Below are 14785 nucleotides of genomic sequence, written 5' to 3' on the forward strand. Positions count from 1 at the left end.
ACTACAATCAAAACGTACGTCAGGATACAGCCAGGTACATCCAGACCTCTGTGCACCCAAGTGCCCCCCATAAACTCAATCCAACCTGGTCTCCCCAGAACAAACACTCACAAATGCCAGGAACAAGGACTCTAGTAATTACTTTCCCAAGTGGCATGATCAGGACCTTGGGATACCCCACAGACTGTTTAGGGACATAGCCCACAAACTGCCCTTGTAGTTTTGACACTCCCATGGTGTGGCATTTCTGGCTTCTTATTTCCACTAAAGAAATGCTTCAGCAAGGATGCATGCAGATAGAAATGCAGTAGGTGAGAAGGAGAAAAGGAAGAGGGCAAAATGCTCTTCAGCTGAAACGAAACAATCAAAACAAAAACTGACTTGAAGCCAAATCATTAAATCAAATAAAAACAAGGGGGAAAATGTCACAGTTTGTTCTTGCAGCTTTTGGGGAGGTTCCAAATGCCTTTGCTTTGTAGCTTCCTCTGTTCTGAATGTCAGCTACAGCTTTGGTGTGTCATCCAGCAAGAGCTTTCCTCCAGCTCAAACCATATGCAAAGTCCCACAAGCCACAATGGCATGACACTGAAAACCACAAGACCTGTTTCTGAACACATTTTTACCCCAATTACATTGGCTGTTCATACTTATGTCCTTCAAAAACAGTAATCATATCACATCACACCTGGACAAAACTCTGGCTCACCTATATGCTACATACTTTGATGTTTAAAGTCATTTTGGCACAGCTGAGAACAAATCCACTGTGGGACAAGAGGAGGGAAAGGTACTGAGAGCCTGGACAACTGGGGTTGAATCAGGACAACTAGGATAGACTTTGCAAATCCATGACTGCCTGTGGAAAGCAACAGCCATAATATAATATATATTCCCTGTGAACTGACAATATTACCACTGAAATCTGCCTAGAAGCATCCTAGAAGCAAGAGATGATACAAAACAAGTTTGGGGGTGATTATACTAGTGGCTGGGTTAAGCCTCTGAGCTTATACCAACCAGCTGCTTCTAGAAAGCAAGGCAAGTCAGATGGGACCGAATCGTTCGGCGATGGATTCAGTACCATGGCTCTCCATCTTAGTCTCTACCTGCACATGCTAAGACACTTAGACATCTTTCCTTGGGCTGTTGTCCCTTCAGCAAAGAGGGAATCTGCACCAGGATTACAAATGGGAATAATTTCCTGTAATGTAAAACAGCCCAGCTGCACCACAAAAAGTCAGGCATGCTCTTCCAAAAATGTCACGTCCATGAACAAGGATTTCATGACTTTTGGACTCAGCAGGCAAAAAGTAAATAAAGGATAAATAGTTATAGAACAGGTTCTAGTGACTGTATCTGCAATAGCATATTTCTGCCAGTTTTTCAAACCTTTTGCAAATGACAGGATAAAAAATCTAATTGCAGGCAAACCAGAACTTTGAACAAACAGGACTCCAGATTAGAAGTCTGTATTCTCAGCACAGGAGGCTGAAACAGCTGATTTGCTAACAAGCAATACAGATCCTGCCACACTGGATTGTTAATAAACGACTCCTATCAAATTGCCACAGAGAATGAGAATATGCTCTCCTGAACACTTCTGAAAGGAATTTTAGAAATGCATAGATCAACACACAGGGAAGGAGCACACATACAAAAGTACTATCAGGAATTTTTAAAAGCATACATGATACAGATAACTTCTGTTCCTCGTACACCAGAAATACTATCTCTTTCCCAGCAACTGTCATCAGGCAAAATACTATCACCAGGAGAGAAGGTGCTACTCAATGGGGACCTTTGACAAGTCAGCAAAATAATGAAGATAAAAGACTTCTGTTCTTGTTACAGAAATTCCACTCCTAGGAAATTAAAATGTGTGCTGCACAAAATGCTCTGCACCATCTATTTATCATTGTAATGCTTTCTGGTGATTTATAGGTTACAGGTTATCAATTTTAAGTTGCAATAGCTTTTTTGATTACCAGTTTTTCCTAGCTTATACTTCAACACTATTCTTAAACCCTTTTTAAGTTTTGAAGATGTTTTGTGCGTGCTCCCTCATAAGTAGAATCACATACTGCTACTTAGAATTATGTTGTTTAGGTTTTGCACAGCCAATACCACTATAAAATCTACTATGTTTGAACAAGGACACCGATGTAGCACAGAGTGGGATTTCTTTTGTTTCTTCATTTTGATGGAGATTCCATTATATATATATATAAAATGTACCTTATATTTAAAAGGTTACAGCTACTGTAGCTTTATAAATATATATGTGTATATAAACATGAACTCCCTTTAGGCACAAAACAGCCTTCTAGAAGCTGCTTCGAGAACACCTTGAAACCTGTGGAGAAAATCAGGCCTGCCTTGTTTTCCTTGCAGCTGCCATCTGTGGCATATGCACCTATTTATGCTTGGTTGCATACTGTCACATGAGCACTTTGTGTCAAAGTGACCTAACAACAAACAAACGGATCACACCAAGAAATCCTGTTAACACTGGGACGTTGAAGAGCAGAAGAAAAACAATGCATCATCTTCCAGCACTACTAATACTGTAATAAGGGCATGACACACATGAGAACTGCTAAAAGACTGATTTTATTTTCATTGTATAGCATGGCCAGGATTTTAACAGCTATTCAATTCACAGCAAAAGGGGAGGACAGGAGAAGGAGAAGGAGATAGTGTTGCCAGCCTTTTCCAAATGAAAGGCAGGCTACCAAAGGTAAACAAAGCCCAATCAATTAACAACAATAAAGTACAAATTTATTGGCAATAATAAATCATGCAAGCAGATTATGCTAGTTGTAGATCAAGCTGCATCACATGCCCTACCCTTTTCTCTGAAGCTATGATGCAGCTCAAATTCTCAAACATATCCCATTCCAGTGGTGAACTACATTGTGTCAATGGCAGACTGTGTGAGATCAGCACCCACCACAGCACCTCTGAATTAGGATCATGCTTGGTGTAGGCAATCCAATCCCCTCTCAGCAACACACCATGTCTCCCCCTCACTTGCTTCTCAGTGTGCAAGCGTCAGTAAGACTTACTCATGCTCTCTGCTCAGTCATGTTCTCTCAAAACCTCCTTTTGTGGTGACAAGTATGCTGTTCCTGAGGACCTAACTCCTCACGCCAGTGTTTCAAAGATTCATTTAGGCTGGAAAGGATTCTTGAGATCACCTAGCCCAACGGTAATCATTTGTGGATGACCTAGAAGGTTTACCTTTTTTCTTTATGAAGAACCTGTTTCTCCCTCTTGGCAGTGATTTGGATCTCTCATCCTAATTTTCTTTCATCCCTGGCTTTCTAGAGTATAACTGGTTTTTGCCCACATTAGGGTTAACTGCCTTCAGCTAACAAAAAATCTATCTTTTAAGAATTTAAGTGCTGATTTCTTTTCACATAACACAATGTTCAGCTTAAGAAAGCATTAATATGAGATCATTTTGTAGATGACCACCACAACCATGCAGTCTGCATGAAAGATTAACTTCTGACACAAGAGAATGGCCAACAGCCCCTGACACAGATAAAAAGCACCAGAAAACTTAAACCTGTATCCTGACAGCAAAAATAGAGCAAGCAGGGCAGGGGGAGGGAGGCCACCAGTGGAAAAAATTGTATCTGAACACATCCAACACCTCTGTTGTTAGCCACAGGTGCCCAGCAGCAGACTGAACAAAGAGCAGCAGATGGGGGGAGAAGGCTGAACTGTACTGAACTGCAAACAGAATGCAAGCACTAGCAGAAACAGGAAGGGGCAGAGAGAACACACCTGAGGGTAGAGGTAGGACACCAATGCCACCAACCATACTGGCATGCTTGGAAAAATCTCTACTCACAGGATATTTATCTTGATGCCAGAAAAAGGAAAGAAAAATATTTTGAATTGAGAACATCAAAGAGGAGAGATACCAAGGAATACCATACACACCACTCAACTGTAAGCAGAGCAGACAGGTAGAAAATACATGGAAGGCTCAAGCCAACCTTTACCAGACATTTCAAGAAAGCTGGGGAAGACCAGAGTTCAGGTTTTTCAGTTGTTCTGATTTAAACCAGGTATTAACAGAGTCCATGCTTCTGTGAATGTGCTCACTAGCCCTGAATCAGCTACAGGCTTAAACTCATGCTCAGTGTATAAACTTGGATGAGTTAAAATTACAAAATGCTTCCAGGCTCTAATTTGCTATTGTAGGCTTACAGCATCATCAAAATATATTTAAGTGCACCACAGAACAAGTTTCACAAGAATACAAAGGCGCCAGTTTGATAATTGTGTACTAAGTGTTTGATGCTACTTTGTGTCTTTGAAAAACTCTATCCTGATCAATTTCACCAACACTCCCATTCTCCAGAGTACAGAAAGACTTGAGGGTCATCCACTCATTTCTTAGCCTATTACCTGACAACTATGTACAATAACTACAGCATAGCTACTGTTTCCTAGATATTTTATTTCAGGCTATCTTCTAAAAAACCAAAAGTATGGAGATTTCCACCGCTTCTTTTCAGCAGCTATTCCACAATCTAAACTAGTTCACTGTGAAACTCTTCTTTTATCTTAAATCCTCACCATTTGTAGTATCATTACATTACTCTTACCTCTAGCTCTTTGAATACTAAATAATTCCTTCATTTTAAACCACTAAGAATCTTCTAATACTAGACACTTATCATACAACACTTTTGTCATTTCTTGGACAAGCTGTACATGCTCAAGTTCTTCAAAAGCTTTCTTACTAAGCCAGACCTTTTGTTACTGTATAATCAGGTTTGCTGTTTTTCTCTTCATTGATATTTTTCTGAAATGCAGAAACTCAGAGTGAATGCAATAACCCAGACGCAATTTTTTTAAAAAATTCAACCTCCCAGATCTCTTACTCCCATATGCTTTCCTTATGCTAATGGTGTGCGCAAGGATTCTTAATAAGAGCAACACTGAACAGGGTACACAAAGTTTTCCTCAAGTCAAACCTCTTTCTTCAATGAGAGCTGAGCAAATCTAGGGACTATTTCAAGTTCAAGGCATATTAATGTTACAGAAAATCTTAAGACTGTCTTTGGAACAGCTGGGGCACAATATGCAAATGCATGCTTAGGGAGCTATTAAAACACAGATTATTGACCTCAAAACTAGAAAATATCATTTGGAACCCTTCTGGATCATTTCACAGCTGTATCTAGAGAGTGATGGATATCCAGATAGAGTCAAGGCTGGTGCATGTCATCTTCGCTTTTAGGATAAACACTGTGGATGCAACCACCATCTAATTATACTTAAATAAGCATTTGTGCTGGGGAAATTGTATAAACATTGCTCTAACAGAGTATAAACAATGCTCTAACTCTACAATTGGAGGTCTTTTTGTTATTATACTCCATGTTTTCAGAGAAGGAAATAGCCACTCAAATTCCACTAAAAGAGTTCTCAGTTATGGATCGCTAGCAATATTGATTGTAATGGCTCCCTTGGAAACATTACAGTCTATCATAGCAATTTTGGTGCTGCAGCAAATATGTTAATCTGCTAAAAGCCTCCTGAACATTGTGTCTTTGGAAGTCTCTCTCAGTCTGCTGGTTCTTTTAAACCGTGCCCATTGCTTTAGCACCTTGCAAGAGGCCAGAACTGTGAGCAGCTACTCATGAGATGATTCAAGCTAAAAGTCAGTTAGTTCTAAGTTTGTGTGTCTCTCTGAAGTCATCAGCATCACACACACACCCCAAAATCAAAGCATGCACCAAAAAACCAAAAGCAAATAAAACGTTAACAAATAAGAATTTTTTGCTGTGGAATTCTTCCATGTTGAAAATGGCTACAGAATTTTTTTTCAATCTGAAATATCTAAGTGAGCATTCATAGTAGGTGTTTATTGTGGAAAAAATGTCCAGGCAAAAAAAAAATTTAAAACCAAAGTATCCTTTCTTATATTTCTCCTCAGATTCTCCTGAGAGGAAATTATTTGGACAATGGCAAGATGGAAAAATATAGCATGTCTTAAACATTGAGACAAAATATAGAGGAGTTTAGGCAAAAACAGATGGACACTAAAAAAGAATCCAACAGTGAAAAAATGTTTTTCACCCCTTATTCAGCTGTGCCTTAGTAGCACAGGTAGGAGAACACAGCTGCTCAGTGGATCTGCACCTCGGCACAAAACCAAATGGGACGAAATATAGGGAAGAGTCACTACAAAGAATTACAGTTTTCCGTGACAGCTATATAAAATTTCCAGCCCTTACCAATGGTTTTAAATAACTTATGAACTGCACATCCCTTAAGACTCAGTGGAAGCAGTGAAGTTAACCGTACCTGGAGCTATTTTTCCAAGGTAGCACCTGTATACCCTGGAGGATACAGACTAGAAGAACATAAGCTGGGGAGGAGGGGAGAGTAGAAAACCTATTTCCCACATCTTATAAGCAAAAAGTAGAGGGAAAACACACATTGTGATTGATCTAAAAGGGACGTGTAGGAAATGCTGCTGTCCTTTGTGGCATCTCACTGGAGAATGAGCCATGCTGCAGTGGAGGAAGAAACCAGAAAAAAAAAATTAACCTTGCAAGTCTCAGGCACACTTTGTGACTACAGAACTATGCCACAGCAAAAGTAATTATATAAGGGTAGCAAGACCTCATTTTCCCCCATCACTTCCTCTTGCTAATGCATTCCTCCCCCAGCAATATGGAAAGATGCACTTGACAGCTACCTAGAAGGGTCACTGTCCTCTCTCCCAGAGCACATGTGCTGGGTTCTCTGTGGCACACAGGACAGAAGTGTCCTGCTGTCAACATCACATCTTTTAACTTCAGCAAACACCACTGCCCAGAGAGGCTGCCAGGTGAGCAGCCATCTGCACCTGCCTGCCCCTCACAGGGATATCAACATGGAGAGAGGCTCTTTGGCCCCACTCCTCCAAACATCAGGTCCCTTCTCACAGCACCAACCAGGGCTCTGCCCCACATCCCCACACAGACACCCCTGTAATGTATTCCCCTTCCAAACGTGCCTTAGAGCTGTACATCATACTCATCTTCAGCTTTCCAACAAAATGCCAGCTGGAGCTCTGAGATAATACAAGCCTCAACAAGGATTTTGTACTTGCAATATTCTAGAAGAGGCCTCATTGTAAAGGCACAAAGAAGCACATGCAATTCTGTCTGTCCTTAGTCAGTATGAATCGTTTGGGGCAATACTGAATATGTAAACAATACATGGTTATTTGCATTAACCTGAACAACCAGACACTCATTAAAAAAATTTTAGAGATTCATCATCATCCCAGTAGAAAACAGACCCCCAGGGACTTCAATTTATTGCAGGTATCAGATACAACTTTGCTGTGAAAAGCACAGGCTCAAGTCCAGAAGAACACAGTAAAACACAACATTGCTTTAAATTGAGTCACACCCTGTTGATAAATAAATGCAGGTATTAATTCACTCCAAAGGCTGAAGTATCAGAGACTGGAGATGTTAGCTGTCATACCGAGCCCAGGCAAAGCCACCAAAGTCATGCTGGAACTTAACAAACTGAAAGATGACAAGAGCCCATATCAAGACACATGGAAAGAGGTGAGAGTAGAAATGAAAAACAGGAAAAAAAACCAAAAACAATTAAAAAAACCCCACAACAAAACAATAACAACAAAAAAAGCCCACAAGCAACAAACGACAACAAAAAAAAACAACCCCAAAGGATTTAAATGGAATATTTAATCTCTGAGATGATTACCTTTCCCACCCCAGAAAAAGCCCACTGTAGAAAACCAAAAGAAAACTAAAAAAAAAAGGCCAACAAAGTAACACTTTGTGTAAAATACCTTTCCTTGGGATGAATAATGACAATTTTTAGAGCTGAACATAAAACAACTTTGTTGCTTAACACTTATACTTCTGTTATAGTAATGCCAAATACACACTCTCAACAACAATATTTATTAGAAACTTTCAGCATAAAACAGATGCAATCCCCAATGCCACAGGCCAAGTTTTATGCCATTCCTTAACATTATTTGTGTCAACTCTGCACTAATGACTATATTCAGAGATTACAAGCTTTTCTTCTCTCAGTTTCTGTATCTGCAATACTTCAGGTTCCTCTTCACTTTCCATTTCTCAGCCCTACCCTCTACTGTACCATTACAAGCATCAAGCAGAAGCTCAAGACATAAAAGACTTTCTTCCATAACTTTTTCCTCTTTATTTTACCAATAAACCAGCACAACCAGTTAACAAGCAACACAGCCTCCAGCTCTGGGCATGTTGATGAATATTCAGTGGGGGTAAGTGCATCATAGTTATCCATGCGTTAAAATTCATGGTTTAGGATGGAAAATTGATGCAGGACCCTCACATGCTATCTCCTTTTTTGGGTGGGGTTTTCAAGCAGCAGACAGCTCAGCTCACAAACACATCCTCTTGCTACAACTGCTCCTCCTGCCCAGAAGTGGTTGAGTTCTTGTGGAGCAAGGGTATGTCTCAGAGGAGCAGCCAGACCAGCAAAGGCAGCCCAGCTTTTCAGGGCTCTCCTGCTCTCCTTCAGCCTGGCTCCCCAGCAGCATTAATCACAGTCCTGGCAGTGCCCTACCACAATGGTTACTGTTTGCACAGGTGCAGAGGTGACTTTAGAAAGTTCCAGAAGTGAAAGGCAGCAAAGGGAAAGCTTATGCTGTTATTCCAGATACACCAAAACCTTTCTGGCTACCACATTGTCATAGAGCAATTGCTTACATGAGGCATTTCTAACATGAAAAAAACATGCCAGTGCCTACTGAAATTAAACTTTGATTAAAATGTCTGTTACCTACAGATGATCTCTGTGATGGAAGTCCCACATTTTGAGGATTCAGTGCTTCTGAATGAAAACAGTTTGCATGCAAGACAAAAAAAAGCTGCAGTAAGTATTCACTCCGCAGTCAGCTAAGACAGCTGGCAACACTAACATCCTCATTCCCAGCTGTCTGTTACCACTCCTCTGGGAGATGGATACAGCTGGAGAAAGGCGATTTTACAGCACTGTAATCCATGTCACTGCAGTCAGCCAGGTTTGCTCCTGATGCTGGCTGATTTTGCCATCAGCAGGCATGGGAACACTCGGATAATCTCTTGCTTTGGAGGAGTTGTGGGGACAGTAACCTCTAGCTTCTGGGCAGTGATGAGCAGCTGGGAACAGTAATATTTTCAGCAGGCTCAGCTGGAACCTGAAGAAAGCATCTGCCCACAGTTTCAATGACAGGTGGCAAGGAAAAAGCAGTGTGTGTTGTAAAGTGCACAGGCAACGTAAATCCTATTTCTGTGACAAAGTTTACTCATCTCTGCTTTTAAAGCTTCTTTTAGCTTCCTTATTTAGTAAGTGTCCAGAGATGACATCATGAGACAAAACAGAGTGAACTTTCCAAAGGGATATACGATAGAATAATATTTTCTTGCTAGTATTTTAAAATAACACACTAACGATCCACTCATACAACAACAGATAACACATCACTTACACCAAGAAGCCTGGTTTAGGGGTGCTTTTCTTTTCTGCCAGCATTTTGTGCCAGCCAGCACCAACTCAAACAACAGTACTGCCAAGTCCTTTCATTCATCCTACTGACAGATTAAATTATTTTCTGGTGTTTCATAGCACATCTTGATCCCCATCAGAATATAGCATATTTTGCCTCTAAAACTGCCCCTCCTCTGAATAAATTCCAAATACATAATCTCTCACATTTTCATTACTGACACGCCCTTTTTATCTTTTCCTTAAATGCATGCCTCTGTGTTTGTAACCATCCGACTACACTCTTCTATCCACCTTTTAGCCTTCCCTTTGAAGAGAATATACACCCTTTGATGGGCATATACTGTCCTTACACATCACCTGGCTTTCATTTGTGTTGCCTCTCATCCCTTGATTTACCTCTCCACTGGTGCTGGAGGCAGTTGGAAGGGTCTCCATTACTACACACACACTCTCTTTGGACAAAGCCTGATGAACAGTATCTGCTCTCAACAAGAGACCCAGAATGACTACTGAAATACTCTATCTGTAAAATACATGTAATACAGAATTTAAAGGGAGGGTGACAAAATGTAATTGCCTAGTGAAATGTCAGAGACCAAGTTACTCTTGCAGCCCCTCTTTAGAATGTCACGTCTCAGAACACCATTTCCTACTGCCAGTTGAAATATCTGGCTTTACTGGGACCTTGCATGAACTTCATGTATCTCCTAGCACAGACTTGAGTCAGTCATGCAAAACCTTCTTCATCCTTCAGCCTCTGTTGTTGTGGTTCTGTCTGCTTCTTCAAACTCCCCAGCAGTTACATATGCAACAAGTCCTCTTGAAGCAATATGATTTCCATATTTACATAGGAAAGTAGCTACATTGGACGTTCATCTTCACCTATCTCCTCAAATCACATTAATGCGGTATCCTTACAAAAAAAGAACTATAAGAATGACAACGTGTATTTCTCCAAAAGCCTTTTTAGCAGCATTAATTACACTTCAGTCCACCCATCTGGTTTGGGCTTTACCCAAGTGTCATCCCAGTTTTGCAAAGGGAGGAACGAAGGTGTTGAAAATTTCACTGACTTACATAAACAGTTGCCAACAGAGAGACATTAGTGACACAGATATTCTGACTTCTGCTGCTCTGACCAGCAGAGGAATAATTTTCCTCTCAACATATTTTGACATAATAATATCTGCTGTTGGCTAGAAAGTGCTGGCAGATGTTCACATACAGCAACACTAACATTTTTCAAGACTTCCTCCTGTTTTCTATTCATAATTGTATCTTCCCACTAGCTGCACTGGAACATTTTACAATTACTTTGCAAATCAAATTTCCAGAAAAAGAAGTCCCTGCAGCTAACTAGACACAGATTACAGTGGCATTCTGTTGTTACCATTCATGACAACCAAGGAGCACCAGACACCTAAAAAGCTTTAGAATTCAGCAACTAAAGCTGCTGAAGTCAAGTACACACACAAACACAAAAAAAGTCCAAGTAACAGCAGATTTCAAATGGCTAACATTATTTCTAAGTCACGGCATGACACAAGACTATGAGTATAATCTAAATTATCTCACTGGACAGTACCAGACTAAAATTACGTTTAAAGAGTAATTGCATACTGTCTTATATGACCTATAAATACAAGTACCTTTGAAAAGTCACTTAGACAAGGGAGAATTTGCCAGAACAGCCAATCAGATGCTAAACCCCTATATTGAAAATTGATGCTACATCTAATTAAGCAGTCAAAACTGACTTTTTGCCTAGAAACTAAAGAGACTATTCTGCTTTAACTATATATATAATTTTCCCATCATACATCTTTAATTGTCTATTACCTGTTGGCAGTTCAACATGCCACATTCATAATTTCCTTCTAAAATAGAGAACAGCATTTAGGACTTCTGAATGTAAAGCTTATGTAAAGTAAGGCTTTACAGAATGTGGTCTATCAAAAGGCAGCATACTAAAGTGTTGTAAATACGTATATGATACGAGAAAAAATTCACTATCTGAAGAAACCAAGAGGAAAAGAAAGGATGGATCACAAGTTGGAGCTTCCAGAGTAAGTTCACAGATCATTTAAAGTAATTTGCATCATTCCCACAAAATCTTTTCTGTCTTGGACTAAGGCTTCAGCTGGAATAAGGAAAAACCCACACAGACAAACCAAACTTCAAGGCAACACACACACGTATTTGAAATTCACACACTGCAAATACATACATTAAGAGGCACACATTGCAGCAATGTTCCCAAAGTGTCAGTTCTAAGAGCAGAACAAAAATGACTAAGTGGACCGAGTGGTCTGATCAAGGAAGGAAATTTCTCTATTTCTAAATGCAAGTTCAAAAATGAAAATCCCTCTGCTCAGTAAGGACCCAATTTACTATAAGAAAATCACTAGTCATCTTATGCAGTAGCAGGGAAAATTATCTCCAGTCCTGCAGGGCATTGAAGACTTCCTAAGGGACACTGAGTGACTTTAACCACCATTTAGCCACAAGTGTTTTCATCCTTGTTATTTCTCCAATTGTTCTCAACAAAATAAAAAGGCTGCCGGGAAAATTTAAAATTCCTGTCTTCTTTTGTTACAAATAAACTGCTAACCCACTTATGTACATTTGTAATTACAAAGAACGAGGGAAAAACTTGAAAAAAAGTAATTCTTTAGTAACCCAGTAATTTTTTGTCCTGACACTGGGAGAATATACCAGCAGGTCTTGTTCTTCCAAACTTCAAATCCTGCAACCACTGAAGACAAAGTGAGTTTTAACTTCCCCCCACTCCTTCACCCCAACCCACTGTAGCACAATGGGGCTTCAACTCAGAACGATGCCTTAAAAATTACACTTATTTTAGGACACGACACCAATCCCACTGGCACACAAATGCATTTCCATGCTGAGCAGCAGACCCCTTCACAAGAGGTCTCTGCTGTGCAGCCACAAGCTCATCACAGATGTTTAAAGCCAGCATGTGCCAGTGCTTCTCAAGGCATATGCCCATGTGTCTCCACATTCATGTCCACAGTGACACATGCTGGCAGCTCCAGGGAAGAACACCACTAGAGAGGTCACCTTAAAAAAAAAAAAAAAAAAAAGCAAAAAAAAAAAGCCTTTGGCAACTATTAGCTTCCTGATAAATTATCTCATTAATGCAAACATGAAAAAGAAATTCCCTTTCCAGATCTTATCTCCCTTAGATCATAACTCTCCTGTATGTGAAACACAGCCTCTTGCCTGTTGCACTAGAAATCTCTTCAGATCCAAGCTAAACTCCTGGCATGACACAAGACACCAACAATGAAATTCCCCTCTCTTGAAAGTGCAAGCTGAGGAGGAGATGTGCTTGTTTTTCATCAGATGTTGAGCCACACTCCTTCTTGCTTAGTCATAGATTATAAGGAGCATTTAATAATCTTTCAGAGAAGAGACTTGCTTCTAAAGGCCAGTTTTAGGCTTCATTTTTGTTTAAATAAGATAGACTTGGGTTGTTTTTTTTCCTAAAAATATTGTTGATTCCAGCTTCATTTAACGTATCAGTATGTTATTAAAGTGTAATTCAAAAACACACTGACAATGAGCAAGTGTATGGAAAGTAACCAATGCCAATATATTCAACAAGATATTGAGAGGTATTTCACAGTCTTTTATAAATTACAATATAAGAAAGCTTAATAATTTTTAATAATCTCTGATAAAACTCCTAAATGTACTTTTGGAAGAGAGAAGACTACTATTTTATGTCTATTCCCACTATTAACAAAGAAACAATTACAAGCACTAAAAGAGACCACAACTCATTCCTTGTTTCTCAGGAGGGGTATGTCACAGAAGCGCCAAAGAGCCACTTTCCTTTGGCAAAAAAAAGGTTGTTCTTATTTCAAGCCGTCTGCCTCCCTCCTCCGGGGCACTTCATTTCAACATTTTGCTCGACTCACATAAAACTTTCAGTGAGGTTTTCCTTAGCTGGAGCTAGGATATGTTTAGCGTTTCCCAAGTAAAGCGGTAGAGTGGGTGGTGCTATTATTCATCACCGCACCCCACGACTCACAAACATGCCATCTGCCATCCCCGTTCCTGCTGTACTTTAATTAAGCGTCTACCAGTCAAAGAAAAAAAAATGGGGTGAGAGGAAAAAATTTTATGAAATAATGAGAGGGGAGCGGTAAAGAAGAGTGGAAGAAAAGCGAGCAGGAGGGGAAGGTACGGAATCCCGAGGTCTCAAAGCGAGCAAGCTTCTGGCGGTGGGGGGACCCGGGGGGACGCGCCCCGTGCGCGGCGCCGGGTCCCGACGGCCGGGGCGGCCGTACCTGTGAAGAGGAAGGCTTTGCTCCCGTTGTGCAGCCCCGGCACCTGGCGCACGCCCTCCGTGGAGCCTCCCAGCTGTAGCTCGGACAGCACGTCGATCTGCAGCGAGGGGTCCACGCCAAAGCCTGAAACTGACCAGAAAGTGCCGTCACCCACCCGCCGACACCGCAACTTCCCGAGCACCCCCCCAGCCCCTCCGCCGCTGTCCGCACCTGCGGCTGCCCAGGGGCCAGAGCATCGCCGCTGCGAAGCTCCGCCGGCCCCGCTCCCGGGCGCTCTCCCGGCGGGTCCAGCATCCGCCTACCTGGCCCCAGGCAGAGGAGAAAGCAGAGCGTGCTCAAGCGGATGCCCGACTCCATGGTACAGCGATGCGCTCAGTCCATAGTCCCCCGCTCCGGCTGCTGCGAGCGAAAAGCCTCCGGGGCACGGGCTGGGTCCCTCCCCGCCTCACCGAGCGGCACGGACCCCGCGCCGCCCCGCAGCGCACATCACGGCGGGCGCCGCGCCGCCCCGCGCCGGCCGGAGCACACAAAGGCGAGGGAGGGTGGGAGACGTGCGGGCAGCGCAGCCCTCCGCCCGCGGGCAGACAATGGGGGAGCCCGGCGGAGCCTCCCGCCGCCGCCGCCGTGCGAGCGAGCGAGGCCGCGGCAGCCGCAGGCGGCGCGCCCGTGCCCCTCAGCTCCCGGCCCGCCGCCGCCAGGCGAGCCCCTCCGCTGGAGAGCAGCCGCAGCCTCCGCCCAGCTCCCAGGGCAGCGCCGCTCTCCTCCCCGCCGTCCAGCGGGGACAGCGGCGGCGGCGGGAGGGGCCGCCGGTTTATGCCACGGCCACAGGAGCCGCCCACCGCCTCCGCCGGGCCGGGCAGGGCTGGGCAGGGCCGGGGGAGGCGCCGCCGCGCCGCCCCGTCCGCCGGGGGAGCGGGAGCCGCTGTGGGGGGATCCGC

General features: G+C 42.5%; 1 protein-coding gene across 2 annotated transcripts in view; it reads right to left on the bottom strand.

The window, feature by feature from the left end:
• Window positions 1–14617, bottom strand: part of NELL2 (neural EGFL like 2) — a 135420-nt gene extending 120803 nt beyond the window's left edge. Inside the window, exons 1-2 of one of the 2 annotated variants that reach the window (XM_059472921.1) lie at window positions 14150–14617; window positions 13848–13970 (exon numbers count right to left, since the gene is read on the bottom strand). In XM_059472921.1, the coding sequence (XP_059328904.1) occupies window positions 13848–13970; window positions 14150–14204 (178 nt within the window). In that variant the 5' untranslated portion in view covers window positions 14205–14617. Of the gene's footprint in view, window positions 1–13847; window positions 13977–14149 lie in introns of both variants that reach the window. The other variant, XM_059472920.1, reaches the window with a different exon arrangement.
• Between the last annotated feature and the right edge of the window lie 168 nt (window positions 14618–14785).

Source organism: Ammospiza nelsoni, chromosome 5 (genome assembly GCF_027579445.1).
Source record: "Ammospiza nelsoni isolate bAmmNel1 chromosome 5, bAmmNel1.pri, whole genome shotgun sequence".
NCBI lineage: Eukaryota > Metazoa > Chordata > Aves > Passeriformes > Passerellidae > Ammospiza > Ammospiza nelsoni.